The sequence below is a fragment of the Portunus trituberculatus genome, chromosome 42 (assembly GCF_017591435.1).
Source record: "Portunus trituberculatus isolate SZX2019 chromosome 42, ASM1759143v1, whole genome shotgun sequence".
Lineage (NCBI taxonomy): Eukaryota > Metazoa > Arthropoda > Malacostraca > Decapoda > Portunidae > Portunus > Portunus trituberculatus.
The window spans coordinates 1-17,601 of record NC_059296.1 but is presented as its reverse complement, the minus strand read 5'-3'; the positions used below and the strand labels follow the sequence as shown (position 1 = coordinate 17,601).

General features: G+C 36.4%; 1 protein-coding gene across 2 annotated transcripts in view; it reads left to right on the top strand.

Moving 5' to 3' along the window:
- The window catches only part of LOC123517569 (regulatory-associated protein of mTOR-like), a 36,740-nt gene extending 20,735 nt beyond the window's left edge, over nucleotides 1-16,005 (top strand). Inside the window, exons 19-24 of one of the 2 annotated variants that reach the window (XM_045277803.1) lie at nucleotides 262-426; nucleotides 1,393-1,649; nucleotides 9,065-9,232; nucleotides 9,550-9,715; nucleotides 12,403-12,519; nucleotides 12,639-16,005. In XM_045277803.1, coding sequence (XP_045133738.1) covers nucleotides 262-426; nucleotides 1,393-1,649; nucleotides 9,065-9,232; nucleotides 9,550-9,715; nucleotides 12,403-12,519; nucleotides 12,639-12,831 — 1,066 coding nt within the window. In that variant the 3' untranslated portion in view covers nucleotides 12,832-16,005. Of the gene's footprint in view, nucleotides 1-258; nucleotides 427-1,392; nucleotides 1,650-9,064; nucleotides 9,233-9,549; nucleotides 9,716-12,402; nucleotides 12,520-12,638 lie in introns of both variants that reach the window. The other variant, XM_045277802.1, reaches the window with a different exon arrangement.
- The last annotated feature ends 1,596 nt before the right edge of the window (nucleotides 16,006-17,601 follow it).

Here is a 17,601-nt window from a genome sequence, read left to right as displayed (position 1 = left end):
CAAGTCCAGACTCAAATTTTTCCTAATCCAAATAGCATGTGAATATATTTAACATGTATTTTCCTCTGAATACAATTCTATCACCTAGGCATGATTAGCATCTGAGCTGTCTTGCTATCATTATTATTTATTTGTTTTCTAATTTATGTTTATATGTAATGCCGTGCTACAGGAATTCATACTCCCAATATATGCTGATGAATGACAGCTTTATGCATTGAAAAGCTTGGTTAATAGAAACCTGTATATTTTATTCAGCAGATCCTCCAATTCACGATTGTTAGGAGAATGTGAGGAGCGACGAAGTGTTGGCACTAACAAACTTGATGATCAGGTGTTTGTGCATCGAAATCCAGGACCTCCAGCTGTACTCCTTTTCCACCCCATTGAACCTCTTCTTACTGTGGCAGACAAAACCAATGTGACGTGAGTGGGGTATTTTTGTTGTTAGATTTAATAGATTCACCTTGCTTGTTTGATTAGTGATTCTGGACATTATTCTACAAGGTTTCTGATGATTAGTAGATTGAAGTAACTCTCTAGTGCCTTAATGTACAGAGGTGTGGTAGAGAAATAGGAAAGAAACTTTGGTTATAGTATTCAAATTAATTAAAGATGCAGGTAGTGAAGTAATATTATTATTTCAGGACAGGCAAACTGGTGAGATAAAAACAAATAAGCATAAGTGAAGAGATTAAGTGGTTATGTATTACAGTAACCCTTGCATAAGTGCAACTAATTTGGTTATCCAAAACTCCAAATTATGCAAGGAGTTTTCTTCTTCTTCTTCTTCTTCTTCTTCTTCTTCTTCTTCTTCTTCTTCTTCTTCTTCTTCTACTTTTCTTTTTCTTCTTCTTTTCTTTCTTCATCATCTTCTTCTTCTTCTTCTTCTTCTTCTTCTTCTTCTTATTATTATTATTATTATTATTATTATTATTATTATTATTATTATTATTATTACACATATTATTATTATTATTATTATTATTATTATTATTATTATTATTATTATTATTATTATTACTACATATTATTATTATTTTATTATTATTATTATTATTATTATTATTATTATTATTATTATTATTATTATTATTATTATTATTATTTTACATGCCTTTTACTTCTAACAGTTGATATGGTCTGTATAATGTATTCCATAAATAGGTACTACATGGGGTGCACACACATACACATGTTGTATACACACACATACTTACAACACAAACACACAGTGACTTAATTAGTTTTAGTTACAAAAAAGAGATACAAAGAATCTTTGAAATCCATTCCTATGATATAAGGGTTGTAATGAATCGTAAAATATGCTTTACATTTAAGATTTTTTTCATACAACTTGAATTGTGAACTGATGACTTGTTGGTGTGACAGGGTGTGGGATGTGGAACGCAGCCACCGAGTTACTCACTGGACCAATAACAATGGAGGCTCCAGCTGCATCTCCTCCTTAGCTGTGCTGAACCCTGGTACATCACACACCTGTGTTGCTACAGGATGTGATGATGGAAGTGTGCGAGTATGGCAAGGGGTGTTCCAGGAACAAACATCATCTTCAAGCCCCCAGGAAACTGCACCATCTCTTCTTACCTCCTATCAAGCATCCACAGATGTCAATCCTGCTACCAGGAGTAAGATATATGTTGCATTTTTTGTCAGTACAGGGATCCTCTATTTACGTTGAAGTTGTGTTCCTACCACGCAATGTAATACGATTTTCAGTATAAGTTATTACTCATAAATACTTTTTTTTGCCAGTGCATCGGATGATGCACTTTTCTTGGTGAAAAGTACGGTGGAGACTCAATACTCGAACTTAATTCATTCTAAATGGCTGTCTGAGTATTAAAAAATTTGAGTATTGATACCTATAATTCAGGTAATTCGCATTAATCTTAGCAAAACCTCAAGTTTATAAAAATTTCATTGTTTTTTGTACATACTGTAAGTGAAGGCTGGTGATGGATATCTTAGATGATGAGGGGAGTAGGGTGGGGAGGAGGAGGGAGGTCGCTGGAGGATGAGTCATCATTTATGAAAACGTCTTGTAACTTTTCTTCTTGTGTGCTTCCTGTGAATCCACTAATGGAGTGCTGTGGCTCACTAACACTTGCACTCTCACAAGATTTCCTTATTTTCACCACTAATAAGCCTCTTTGGTACCATTATAAGTTTCTAAATGAAAAACTACTGACAGAACACAGAAGAATGTTGTTTTTCTCAAGACTGTGGCAGGACTAGGGATGTGCACCAGCATCCAGTATACCGATATTACCAGTAATACAGTATCAGAATGGTACAGTGGCAGCTGCGAGAAGGTAGATGACAGAGCTTTGTATACAACCAAATGTTTGATTACCAGATATTTTTACCACTTATAAGCTTTTGGTGTTAATGTAAGTTTATAAATGAAGAACTACAGATAGAACGCAAGAGAATGTTATTCTGATGACCGCGGCAGCACGAGTCACGACTTGCAGAGTGGGAAGGGGGACACCAGGGAGCCTTTGTTTAAAACCATGTGTGTAGACATTCGACTATCAGGTATTTTTTTTAGTATTATATCAAACTTTTGCGTTCAAGTATTGAAAAGTTTGAGTATTCAGACATTCAAGTGTTGAGTCTCTACTGTATTTAATATTTACAATACGTCTAATGCAGCCATAAACCTAGGTCTGTAGGTGTGGAACTGAAGGAAGCAGTAGTACACTAACCACATATATTATTACTACTAATATTACTACTACAAATCTCTCTCTCTCTCTCTCTCTCTCTCTCTCTCTCTCTCTCTCTCTCTCTCTCTCTCTCTCTCTCTCTCTCTCTCTCTCTCTCTCTCTCTCTCTCTCTCTCTCTCTCTCTCTCTCTCTCTCTCTCTCTCTCTCTCTCTCTCCCCTTTGAGTTGGACTGGCAGAGATTTTAGTAACAATTAGGACCAGTAGGAAGGAAAGGAAGAGTATTGTACTAACATATGTGCCACTGAAGACTAATTCATGGAGACTTGACATACACAAAGAAATAAAAATGAAGTGATAAATTGCTTGAACAGTATGTTAAGAAAAGACAGAAGGGTGCTGCTTGTGAGGGATCTAAACTGCAAACATGTAAAATGGGTAGAAATGGATGTAAACAGTCACACTGGGGGATGGGGGGGGAAGAAGTGTTACAAATGGCAATGGTGAACACAATGGACCAGTGGGTGAAAGACTATATAAGGAATAGAGGGGAAGAAGAACCAGTTATGCTGGATTTGGAAAAAAAAAAAAAAAAGGGTCTTGTCCAACCATCAAGTATCATGGCCCAATGGGGGAAAAGTGATCATGTGGTTTTAGAAATTAAATTAGAGGATCAGGAAATTTTAAAATGTAATGCAGGAAACAAACAAAGAATATTGAATCACACCAAGACAAATTTTGAAGGATTAAGAAATTACTTGGGTAGTATTGACTGGGAGGAAACCATGCAAGGCAAGACAGTCCAAGAGAAGTATGAAATATTTCTAGACAAGTACAATGAGAGGATAAAGAGATATGTTCCCGTATACAAAATGAGGGAGGTGGTGGTGTAGTGGATAAGGTGGTGAGTGTGGGATCAGGCAGAAGTCCATGCGTAGGTTCAAATCCCATCATGTACTGCCTTGAAACTTTGCCATATGTTGAGTGGTTTAAAGGTACCTACATATCACCATAATACCCAGGTTCTAGGTGGTTTCACCAAAGATGCACTTGGGTGGTGATATGGGCCCTAATATGGGTACCACTGTAAATAAAATTGCCTGCGCCACTAATGGGTGGAAGATGAACAACACTTTCCATATATACTCTTCAAGTATACCTACAGGTGTTATAGGCTATATTATATTATATATAAAAAAAAAAAAAATAAATAAATAAAAAGAAAAAGGTAAGAGAGTAAAAGCATGTGGTATGATTCTACATGTACAAAAGCTAAGAAGTGTAAGGATGCAGCTTGGAAGAAATTAAGGAAACAGCAAAATGAAGAAAATAGGAAGCAGTATAAACAGGCATGAAATGAATACATTAGAATAAGAAGGGAAGAGGAGAGTTGTAAGCATATAAATGGAAAGGTGACGAACTGAGAGACCATCATTATGTTAATTAAGGGAAATAGAATAGAAACACTGGAAGAAATCAATGAACTTATGTGTGAGAGCTATCAGTATATAATAAAGAGAGAGTGATTTCATAGAACCAGGTGACCAAGTGACACAGAAAGGATTATGAAACGTGGTGCGTAAACAGAAAATTTGTGAATTACTAGAAAAAGTGGATGGAAGAAAAGCAATGGGGCCAGATAGAGTGTCAGGATGGACACTGAGAGAATGTAGAGAACAAATGGTGAAACCAGTTTGGGATGTGATTAACAGCTTTTTAATGGAAAGGAAAGTATCAAGGGATTAGAAAAGAGCAAATATATTCCCGATATACAAAGGAGGAAAAAATACCAAGTCCCTAATTTATAGACCAGTGTCACTAACTAGTGTTGTGGGAAAGATCTGTGAAATTGTGATTAAAGAAAAATGGTTAGAATATCTGGAAGAAAATGAAATAATAAACAACTCCCTGTTTTGATTTAGAAAAAGATCATGTATATCAAATTTACTAAGCTTTTATATGAGAGTAATAGGGAGAGATGGATGGATTGACATGGCATATTTAAATATTAAAAAAAGTTTTCAACAGAGTACCACATAGAAGACTCCTATAGAAAATAGAACACATTGGAATAATACAGGAAACTATCTTAAACTGGATGACAGACTACTTAACAGAAAGAGAAATGAGGACAGTGATAAGAGACACCTCATTAAGTTGGAGCACAGTTACCAGTGGCACAGGGTTCAGTGCTGACACCAATAATATTCCAAATATATATTAATGATTATAAAAGGGCTTAAGTAGCTACATAAATTTGTTCGCAGAAGATGTGGAACTCTTGAGTCATAAGGAAGAAGGAGGACTGTATGGAACTGCAGAAAGATATTGACAAGATCTGGGAATGGAACCAAAAGTGGAAATTATAATTTATTACCAGGAAATGCCATGTGATGGAGATGGATAAAGTAATAGAAGACCTACATGGGAATACAAAATGGGAAAAGAGGTTATAAGGAAAAGGAAGAAAGAGAAAGACCTGGGACTGATTATACAAGACACCCTGACTCCAGAAAGACATATAAATGGGTTGTTTGCTTCATCATATAAGACGCTAAAAATATCAGGGTGGCATTCAGTTACATGGATAAGAGTATGGTAAAAAAGATCACATAACCACTATGATAAGACCTAGACTAGAATATGCAGTTGTGGTGTGGTCCCCCTACATGTAAAAGGACATCAGGAAACTAGAAAGAATCCTAAGAACTGCTATAAAGATGGTACCAAAAATAAAGTATCTTCTCTATTAAAGAAAACTGAAGGAAAAGGAACTACCAACTTTGAAGGATAGATGAGAGAGGGGAGATCTAATAACGATGTATATGACAGTAAACAGTATGGAGAAGGTAGATAGACAAGACCTGGTATCATTGACTGAGGATGGAGATAGACAAACATGAGGACACTCAAAGATCATGAAAAGTCAGTGTTTGAGAAAAATTAAAAAGTTTAGTTTTCCACATAGGATGGTAGATATCTGGATTCTGGAACAGTTTGAGTGAAGAGATTGTAGCAGCAAGAAGTATGCATAAATTTAAGGAAAAGTTGGATAAAAGTAGATATGGAGACAGGTCACTATGAGCCTTGCTCAAGCACTATAATATACAACAAGGTAAACACACACACACACACATGGCGACAACACCACACCGTCAAGACGTGCTAAGCAGCTCCCAAGGAAAGCACTTAAGCAGGCGTTCGAGCTTGACCTAGACATATGTGATGGGGGGTAGGAGGTCATAAGGTTCTCCCGTCTCCATAATAAATAAGATTTGGATACTGTATAGATGGAAAAATGGAGAACTGGGTGGCGCAGCCAGACGTATGACACCAAAACAAACGCCTCGTTGTGATAATCAGTGACTTATTGAAACACCTGTTTGACTGAGGATAATATGGATAAGGACTTTTCTGGATTTAGAGACGAAAGAGGCAATATGAAGAGGTTGATAAATGTGGAAAGAGAGATGAAGTACATGAAGGAAGTGATGTCTAGTTTAATGGACAAGCAGGACAGACTGATAACAGGAAACACAGAGCTGAGATTGAGATTAGTTGAATGTGAGAAAGTCAGTGTAATGAATCAGGGATTAAAGGAGGAGATACAGGAGATAAAGAAACAAAATTATCTACTAAAATCTACATGTCACGATTATGAAGACTCCTTTAGGAGCCTACAGAAAAAAAGTAATGGATGGGAATGAGGACAGAATAGAAAATGGAATGGGTGAAAACAAGCTGAAGGAATTACAAAATGCATTTGGGTCATGTCTGTGAGACGCAAATTCGGCCAAAAAATTGAGGTTTGCAAAAATGGAAAAAATCAATATTCTCATGCATAATATAGTGTTATGCATCTATTGTAAAAAATTTAGGTCTCTACTCACCCTGGAAAGTGGTGCAATAATGATGGAAAGTTGGCTTTCTGGTGGTATGTTGTGCGCTGTTGAGTATTGCCATCGTAGCAGGTGGTTATTTTCTGCAGGTGTTCTCAATAAATTACACAGAATTTTCTACCTGATTTGAACTGCAGTTGCTCAGAACTGCTCCAGAATGTGCTAGGGTAATTATTTTTCACACCTGTGCATACATTATGCCCATACAAATAATATGAAATACGTTTTCAGAGTGTTTTCTTGATGTACATACTATCATGAGCGAGGATACGCATGCCCATATATGGTAATATATGAAATACGCAATATACTACCAATAAATGAATAATATCTGGCATATCTGCTCTCTAACAACAAGATTTGATCATTACTCTTGTTATTTCTGTAAATAAATGCACAAATAGCCACTAGTGACGTCGTAAAATAATAATAATTGTGAAAAAAGGGGCATCTGATACTTTACTGTGTGGATGCCATTGTGACTATATTTTTCTTACCACGCAACTGATGGCGCATCCCATGAGTCGAGGGAGGATGGGAGAATGTCATCTGGCAACTAGCAGCAGCCAGGAGGCGCGCGGTTTAATTCTGTGACTCGTCAAATATGGGACCACGATAGTGGACAGGAGTCATTTCCCTCAAAGCCATGATCATGGTCCGGAGCACTGAAAGGGTTAAATTACAGACCAGTGTCACTTACAAGTGTTATGGGGAAGTTGTGTGAAATGATTATCAGAGAAAAATGGGTTAAACATTTGGAAGAAGAACAAGTCTTATTGAACAGACAATTTAGGTTCAGGACAGGACGGTCATGTGTGTTGTACTTATTAAGCTTCTACTTGAGAGTAATAGAAGGACTGGAAAGCAGAGATGGATGAGTGGACACAGTATACCTAGACATAAAAAAAGGCTTTTGATAAAGTCCCTCATGGATGACTACTTTGGAAACTAGAGAACATAGGAGGAATGTGAGGAACTTGTTAGAATGGACAAGGGATTATTTGAAGGACAGGGAGATTAGAACTGTGATCAGAGATACATACTCATCGCGGGGTAAAGTAACAAGCGGAGTGCCACAAGAGTCATTGTTACCCCCCCATTATGTTTCAGATTTATGTAAACAACATTCACAATGGGGTAAACAGTTATATTAATTTATTTGCTGATGATGCAAAGCTGCTAAGAGTTATCAAAACCCGAGAGGACTGTTTGCTGTTACAGAAAGGTATAAGCAAAATCTATGAGTAGAGTAAGAAGTGGAAATTGGAGTTCAGTGCCGAGAGATGTCACGTAATGGAACTAGGAAAGAGCAAATGAAGACCACTATGGAACTATCTGATGGGAGAGGAACAAATAATGATGAAGACTAAAGAGGAAAAAGATCTGGGAGTGATTATACAGGAAAATCTGAACCCCAAAAAACACACAAACAAGATATTTGGATTATCATATAAAATGTTGACTAATATAAAAGTGGCATTTCAGTTCATGGACAAACATATGATGAAAAAAATTGTCACAAGCATGATACATCCAAAGCTGGAAATGCAGCTGTGGTGTGGTCTCCAAACTCTAAAAAAGATTAGAAAAGATACTGAAGATTGTTACAAAGATGGTGCCAGAACTAAAGGACATAACATATACGGCTGAAGGAAATGGGACTGCCAACCTTACAAGATAGAAGAGGACGAGGAGACCTAATAACAATATACAAGATAGTCAATGGCATTGAAAAGATGGACAAGGAAGACCTGGTGCTGGTGGCAGAAGATAGAAGGACAAGAGGGCATGTAAAGATCAGGATGAGGCAATGTGTGAAAGATATTGGAAAATAGAGTTTTCCACATAGAATGTGGAGAAGTGGAATGCATTAAATAGTGAAGTTGTTACAGCACATAACATACATACTTTAAGGAAAAATTTGATAAATGGAGACAGGACACTATGAGCCCTTCTTGAACCCTCTACAATACAACTAGGTAAATACACACACACACACACACACACACACACACACACACACACACACACACACACACACACACACACACACACACACACACACACACACACACACACACACACACACACACAGAGTTAGAGAGCAAGCAAAACATACACACTGTTTTAGAGGTGATTGTACTATATAGGCACAGTGCTGCATCATACCAGATGTGAGGATAAAATAAACTATTTAAGAGATATTGGAGGCAAAATGTTCCCAAAATGACAACTCAAATGAAAGAAAGTGAAAGTAGCATAATCCAGTGTTGGAGTGAATGTAAATAAAGCTTTGTTGTTTATACAGTGCTGTGTGGCGACATAACCACAAAAATACCATAGGTCGAAGAAGTCATAAATCGAGAACTCTCTGTACTTGTATTTGTTGAAATCTTCATAATATGAGTGTTTAGTAAGATAATATTCATATATTTTTACTATGAATACTTAATTACTTATGTCTGTCATTTCCAGGTGTAGGTTTATTGATGAGCTGGGAACAGGACACAGCAACAATGGTAGTGGGTGGAGATTCTCGTACCATCAGACTATGGGATTTGAAGGCTGAGCGTCGTACCTCAGAACTGCCCACAGGAGGAGACTCTTCATCCATTGTGACAGCTCTTCACTCCCACCAAGCAGGTGTGTTGAACATTGGATTGTGGATATCTTGAATGGCAGCTGGCACATTTGATCCGTTGTTATGCTTGTACAGTTGGTCGTGTCATTACTGTATAGGTGTTACTCTAGTAATCAGTAAGGTTAGATTCACAACCCCAAGGCTTTGTTCTGATATGTCATGGATTCAAGATGATTTTCATTCTCAATTAAGAACGTAAAGATGAATTAATGCTATAAACCTATACGTATAGAGCACTATTAAATTATAATTTTCATGTTTCATCTTGTTACATTGTTTTGTATTATATGAATTAATTTTCATATTTTGTTTTTATTAGGCCCATGGGTAGTGGCAGGTTTCTCAGATGGATATGTGCGAGTATTGGACAGGCGTCTTTCCAGTAATAAGACTGTGGTGAGGCAGTGGCGAGAACACACTTCATGGGTGATCAGTGCTCACCTCCTTAATGCATCACAGGCCACCACCAAGATCATAACTGGAGTGTAAGTTTTCTATTTTTTCATTTCATTGGAAAGAAAAACTAAATGTGTAGGGAATTCTAAATAATTGCATTGCAGCAAATGCATGATCACTCCTTTGTTTTGACTGTGAATGAGGTCACAGCTTTCCATCTTTGCTATTCCTGACCAAGGATTCCATCACAATTCTTCCATAAATTTCTTAACTTGGCAAGACTTTCACATAAGATCTGAAATTTCAGATATTAGACTCTTGTCAATTCTTTTACAGCTTATATTATTCTGTTTTTATTTTATAGTAAATCCATTTTGTCCTACCTGAGTGTGTTTTTCTTTGACATAGGTAATAAGTAGTTGGATATACAGGTAACTCTTGATTTACACGTGTTTAATTTACGTTTTTGTTAATATGCGACCAAAAAAATATTATAATTAATTCAATTTGTGCATTCGCTTTGCTTATACGCGATTTGACCTAACTGCATTTTCAAACTGAGCGCCAAACGCAATTTCAAACTGCACGCCAGAGAGCTCCGCAGCTGGCCGATAGGTGGGAGCTCTGCTGCTCACCATCAAGGACACCTTAATCTATATCCAACAGTCTTGGGAGCAAGTGCCAAGAAAATATTTGAACGGTGTGTGGAAAAAACTGTGTCCGCAGTTTGTGCATTCCTTTGAAGGCTTCGCTGTGGACGATGTCGTTTCCAAAGCCAACAAGGACACCGTCACTTTTGCCAAAGATCTTGGCCTGGCAGAGGTGGAACAAGAGGACATTGAACAATTGCTCCTGTCACACAAACAAGAGTTAACCAATGAGGACCTGCTGGATATAGAAGCAGAGAACAAGAGGAGGCAGCAGCAGACAAAAATGAAGGACTGGCCATTACAGCCAAGAGGCTCAATGAAGCACTTGGTAAAATAAGAGAAGGTCTTGCCATGCTAGAGGAAATGGACCCCAATGTGGAGCAGAACAGCACAGTGACAAGAAAAGCCATGGACGCACTCTTCTGCTACACAGTTTTGTAAAAAGAATTTTCCAAGAAAAATGCCAGACCACCATGCTGCAGTTTTTCAAGAAAACCAGTGGAAGATGTAGCACCAGAAGAGGATGTGGACGATCCCGTGGAAGCAGAGTAAGCGCAAGTGGATGATGACGTCCTTGACTCGGAGGTGGACAGCGATGGTGAGTGCTTGTGAGGGGTGAAGACATTGGTGTCCTGCGTTTATTTTTTTACTAGTTTTTGATTTTATACTGTGGGGTTATTTTTGATAAGTGGATTTTTGATAAAGTGGAAAAGCTCAGAGGAAGATGGTGACTGACTGTGGTGTGAGTGGTGAAGGCAGTGACGCAGTGAGTGTTGTGTATACGTATTCTTTGTTTTGTTGTTTTCTCTTATTATTTTTTGCTTTCTCTTATTATTTCTTGCTTTTCCCTTTACTTTAAATACACTTCTTGTACTGGGTATTTTACTTCTACCAATATTCGAGACACACTTTTTTCCTTAAAAATACCCTGAAAACTACTAGTGCATCTTCCAAGACGAATGTTGTATTGTAAGGCAGCATCCAACCTCAAGTGAGCTTGGACACTTGACCGATAGCGACCTGGATTTGTATGTTGAGTCATTACATTATAATGTTAGCTTAAGTACCATTTAATTCAGCCTTTTATATTATGTAAACTCAGTACTTAGGTGTTACAAGTATTTACAATACCATAATCCTTCCTGCAGCCTACTCAGCATGTGGAGGAAGCAGGCTGCTCCCTCGTCTCATTGCAACACACACATACACGCACATGCATCACCAGGTGCCTTTATGCCAGGTGCCTTTATACCACACTCAACATGCCACCAAAACGCCTTGCAACCAGCCCTGCAATGTCGCCTAGCGTTGCTAAGAAAAGAAAGTCTTTTACTCTCAAAGTGAAGCTGGATATTATTCACAGACACGAGAGATGCCACCATGGCTTGACTCCATGTACTGTCTCTACTATTTTATGTCAGCAGACTCTATTAAGAAGGCTGGTGAGACCATATCTTCCTTGCAAGCTAAAAGAACCTCCTGAACTCGTGACTCTGCAATGGATAAAATGGAAAGCCTTGTAGAAATGTGGTACATAAGTTTTGTATGCGGTACAATGATGTGCTTTTTGTTTCTATTTCACAGGTTGCCAGCTAGCTTCTTTCCCACTGCACTCTCCCTCCCTTCATAAATTTAAGATCATCAAGATTATAAAGTTACTTACATACATACTTTATTGTACATTATAATGACTTAGTTTTAAATTAAACTGCTTAAATGTTTAACTTCATAATTTTTACTTTCATTAAACCATTTGCTGTACTATGATGCACTCTCGCTTTGTTTACTCTCAATGGAAGTTCAAGTCAGGGGTCAAACTTGTTATAATTGGTTCACTTAACGAAAATTCACGCAATGAATGTTTTTTTTTAGGAACGTAACCTGTTCGTGAAGCGGGGGTTGCCTGTATATATATTAATCTACAATAGTACATTCAAGATCATATTTATTCTTAATGTCTTATACAACAAACTATATTTGTCTTTACAAAACTAGTCTTAGAATATAGCAGGTCTACTTAAGGATTTCCTTCAGCATTTTTTTTAAATAATTGTCCCATCATAATTTTTAAGTCCAAATTTTAATGATTAGGCATAATTGCATCTTATCCTCTGGTGTGCCTGCAGGGTATCAGGTGAGGTGCGTCTGTGGGACATGAGACAAGCTAACTCTGTTCAAGTATGTGCACCCCACCATGAAATGACAGCAATGGCCACCCATGCTAATGCTCATCTCTTTGCCACGTAAGTAAATTAGACAGCTTATAGTTTTATTGTAGATAGTCATTGAGAGTCTATTCTGTCCTATTGAGGCCCATAAACCAGAATAGATTTTTATTTAGTTTTGCTTTGTTGTATTGCAGAGGATCTGTAGAGCAGGTCATTGGTGTGCATCATGCCAGTGGCTCCTGTGTTAACACCATTAAATACCATGAGGGATTCATGGGCACCCGCATCGCTCCAGTGTCGTGTCTGGCCTTCCACCCCCGCCGTGTCCTTTTGGCAGCTGGCACCACTGACACATACATCACTGTATATGGTCTGTCACACAGATAGTAGCCTCAAGGATGTGTCAAGTTTTTTGGGGGGAGGGTAGGGGGGAGGGGTGATATGTATGGAACTTGCATACAGCTGACTTACAATGAGACAAACAATTTTGCTGTATTCCTTGTTTATTTTCAAGCTCCCCTTCAGTTTTGTGCTTTTTAACTATTGCGGTTTTAGATGTTACCTCCTGTTGCCACCATCAGGTAGTAGAGTACCTTGTGGTCTTAAAGAGGCATGTAATACTGCCGTGTTATTTCAACATTACTTTAAAGACTATACTGCATTGTTAGTTGAATGTTATTTTAAAGATTAGTGATCATGAGGTTATTGTAAAAGAATCTTGCACAACCAAGCTAAATGGCAGTTATGATAAATATTATTGTTGCAGTATATAGTAATTTTAGAAACATTAAAAATAGATAAATACATTATAAGAATCAATTACAAATGTGGGGTCATTTTGAGTTGGAATGTCACATTCAAATTATAAAGCAATTATGCAGATAATCAAATAATACTGAAAACTGCACTAACAATCATAAAAACTTGAGTCATCAAACCATGCTTAAAGAACACTGCTTCATGTATCTAAAGAGAATTTACTCAGGAAATTATAAATTTTCAGTGGAACACAAAAACCTCAAATCTCTCTCTCTCTCTCTCTCTCTCTCTCTCTCTCTCTCTCTCTCTCTCTCTCTCTCTCTCTCTCTCTCTCTCTCTCTCTCTCTCTCTCTCTCTCTCTCTCTCTCTCTCTCTCTCTCTCTCTCTCTTACTCTCTCTCAATTTACGAAATGTTTGATTAATAGTTTAGTTTGTGGGTTAATTTGGTCTTCTCATATTCTTGATAAATTAGTTTTATTACTTTTATGTGTCTCATACCCTGTAATATATTTAATATAACATATTTAGAGGGAAATTGAGAAAACAGTGTCATGATACTTTGCTCTTAAAATGTTATAGATGTTGGCAGATACATTTTTTTAATGTTAATGTTGCTGTCAATAGTGTTTCAGCAAAGCAGGTTGATACTAACATGTGAAAATTATGTACTATGATCGTAATTGCCTGATGACTGACAGCCATAAATACAATGTGAATCATGTATAGCACCAGGAATGGTTTTTGATATTGCATTTTTTTTTTCTCCCACTCTTAAAAGTACTAATGTGTGTGTGTGTGTGTGTGTTAAGATGGTAACATTTTTAATTTTACTTAACATTAAAATCTCCATCTCAGTACAGAATTATGTATTTTGTAAAATTAGCACTAATACATGGCTCATATTCAAATTGCAGTTATTGAAATCCTGAGAGCTGATGGTTGATGTGCATGGATCAGTATCTAAAATCTGAATTGTTTTGTAGTTGAATAAGTAGTTGTTATAATATAAGTTGGATTTAAGAAAATCTTGAAGTGCCTGAGTTGAGAGTTATATCCAGCATGATAGTGAGATTGGATGTAGTTTTGTGTAGTTACTAGAAGAAAAATGTATGAAGGACTGTATGATTGGAATTGAAAGGGTTCCATACCCTAGCCATTTCTTAGTAAAAGAGATTGCTACAGGTTATTTCCATTTTGGAATATAATGGTTGTTGCAAATGTGAATTAGAAAATATGGTTTCTAATATGTGGCCTATCTAGAGAAACTTAAGTAGTAAAAATTAATGGCTTTGGCAGATTTAAGGGAAAAGTTAGATAATTTTGATGAATCAATCTGCTTAATTAATCTCACATCCCCTAGTCATTGTTACTAGAATTGCTTTTGTTTGGATAATAAAACATGTGATGTAATTATGAAATTCTGTAAATACTTCATTCTTAAGAAATATTTAATCATGATTTATTGTTATTCATAACTATAATACACACACAAATGTAAAGTCATACACCTACTTAATAACATTCAGTGAATTGGATTTATTTGCTGAAGTGAAAGACATTCTTATCATATAATGATTATTCAATATTTTCATCTTATTATCAATAACTGTCCTGTAAAGCCATTGTATTATTAATTGTTTTAGATTTATCTATATTGAAAAAAAAATAAAATTTTAATGATAATTGTACCTTTGACCAAGGGACATGTGGCATAATGCAGAAGCTGACTAGAGAGTAGGGTTCAGCATATGAGTTTTGTCACATTTGGTCTCTGAGCACAAGGGAATTGTGCATGTTAACAAGACATTTTGATTCTCATTTATTCAGGGATAAATTCACATGGCTTTCTTTTAATCTCTCTCTCTCTCTCTCTCTCTCTCTCTCTCTCTCTCTCTCTCTCTCTCTCTCTCTCTCTCTCTCTCTCTCTCTCTCTCTCTCTCTCTCTCTCTCTCTCTCTCTCTCTCTCTCTCTCTCTCTCTCTCTCTCTCTCTCTCTCTCTCTCCTATAAAATTATATGTCTTATATAAGAGGATATGTAATCAGGATTTTAATCTAAATGTTTTACATAACTAAATTAATTTAAAGGATGTTAATAGAATGAGGCTTCCTTATGCTAAGTTCTGTATTGTTGCATACCTTCACCATGATGTTTACAGTTGGTAATAATATTAGATCATATCTGTGAAAGAAATCCCTAAACTATGTTTGCTTGTACCTGCAGAAATGTTTTGGTTAGTGGACAGTGATTGAAAACAAAAATAATGATAATAATAAATTATTATTATTATTATTATTATTATTATTATTATTATTATCATTATTATTATTATCATTAGTAGTAGTAGTAGTAGTAGCAGTATGAGGAACAAGACCTGGCCATAAAACATTGCTGTCAAGTTAGAAGAATATTGCCACTATATTTCTTATATGTGTGTATAAAAAAGTGACTGAAATGAAGCAAGAAAGCTAAGAATCAGCAGCTATGTTAATTTTTGTATTGATTTAGTAATATGATTATGCTGTTTGAATTTTTTGATAATGTCAAACTTAAAATTATTTTATTTTTGTCATTATTTCACTATCATCTTTCTGAAATACCAAGATAATTTAGCCATTGACCCTCAAAGGGAATCCTTGTTTATGGTGTTTGCCAAACTTTGCGCCAGGAAAATTGTACAATTATATATGGCATGTGAAAAAGACAGACCTTGCTCTTGACTAGCGCTCTCTCTCTCTCTCTCTCTCTCTCTCTCTCTCTCTCTCTCTCTCTCTCTCTCTCTCTCTCTCTCTCTCTCTCTCTCTCTCTCTCTCTCTCTCTCTCTCTCTCTCTCTCTCTCTCTCTCTCTCTCTCTCTCTCTCTCTCTCTCTCTCTCTCTCTCTCTCTCTCTCTCTCTCTCTCTCTCAAAACCTGCATTTTATCTTTATTCATTTTTATGTATTTATTATATTTCTTTTTCTTTTTCTTACATTGATACCAGTATTTTAGGATTGTTTTTGCTTGCTTTGGTGACATTTACTGTACAGACAACTTTTGAGGGATCATTATTATAGGTCCTGTTCTTGCCTTAGTCATTATTATCACAAAAATATACAATTGTAACAATTGATATTAGTAATTTACTTCAACTATCATGGATATCCTGTACTCTTTAATAACCTGTGACATTCCCAAAGCTCATTCTTGACCTCATCCAATGCAAATCTTTCTGTATGTGCAATATGAAATGATGGACAGTGGCTGGAAAAGACTAAAATGAAAGTCCCAGTTTCTTTCTGCTCATCATGTGTCCATAACTCTTGTAAATTGGAAAATACCTGGAAAGCAACAAAATGTCATTTATTTACCTGTATTGAAATATGTCCGTGTCCTACAAATCAAATTTTGGTTCTCAACTTATTGTATAATGTGTTATATTGCCCAGTAGGATTGATACTGTTGGCAATCTTGATACTGTTGACACCAAAGCACATGATAGAATTCTCAGTCAATGCGTGCATCCATAGGCCAGTCAACTATTTTAATACAATTGCATGCCATTTCATATGACCACATTGTTGCCGTACCCCAACTTTTTTAATCCAGTTGAGTATATTATTTCACTTTGACTGGAAATAAATTTAGGATATCCATCAAAACGATTCACAAGATGTCTTTATTTAACTTCATTATCATGTCTGGATTTATCCACAGCTAATTCAAAACAAAATAACATAATGAACTTAGTGTAGACAACACTTACTAAATTATTATTATCTTTTTTTTTTTTTTTTTTTCATATATTGAAGTGTTACAGAATTAAAGAAAATACCTCTCCAGATTGGTACTCATTATAATCTCTATCTTGCTGCTCAGTCATAATGGTAGTGAGACTGATTTTTTTATTTCTTGTAACAGAAATTTATATTGATTAGAGAGTATTATCATACCAACATTATTCCAGATATATCATTGAACAAATATATAACTTTTTTTCATGAATAAATCCAAAACTTACATCCCATACAACTAATTCTTAGATATTATTCCTTTCCTTGTGTAACTGTTCTCTTCCTCTCGCATTGTTGTACAGCAAATTGAGACTGAGGTACACTTGGGGTGATGGCCGTCCAGGACAGAGCATTTTTTTCCATTGGCTGAGAAGCTAGATACTTTAGCATTGCCTGAGTAGCATGCACACCTGCAACACCTCCAGAAGCATTCGGCAGACCACATGATGATACTTGAGAGGGTACCTGAGTTTTGTTCAAGTCCCAAGTGTTGGACTGGTGGGAGATGTGGTGCTGACTAGCCTTTCGTTTTGAGACTGGTAAAGGAAAGTTTTCAGGAGTAACAGGTGTTTGTGATGACATGTGGAAAGTAGTTGATGGAGGAGTCGAGGTAGGAACGTGAATAACTGG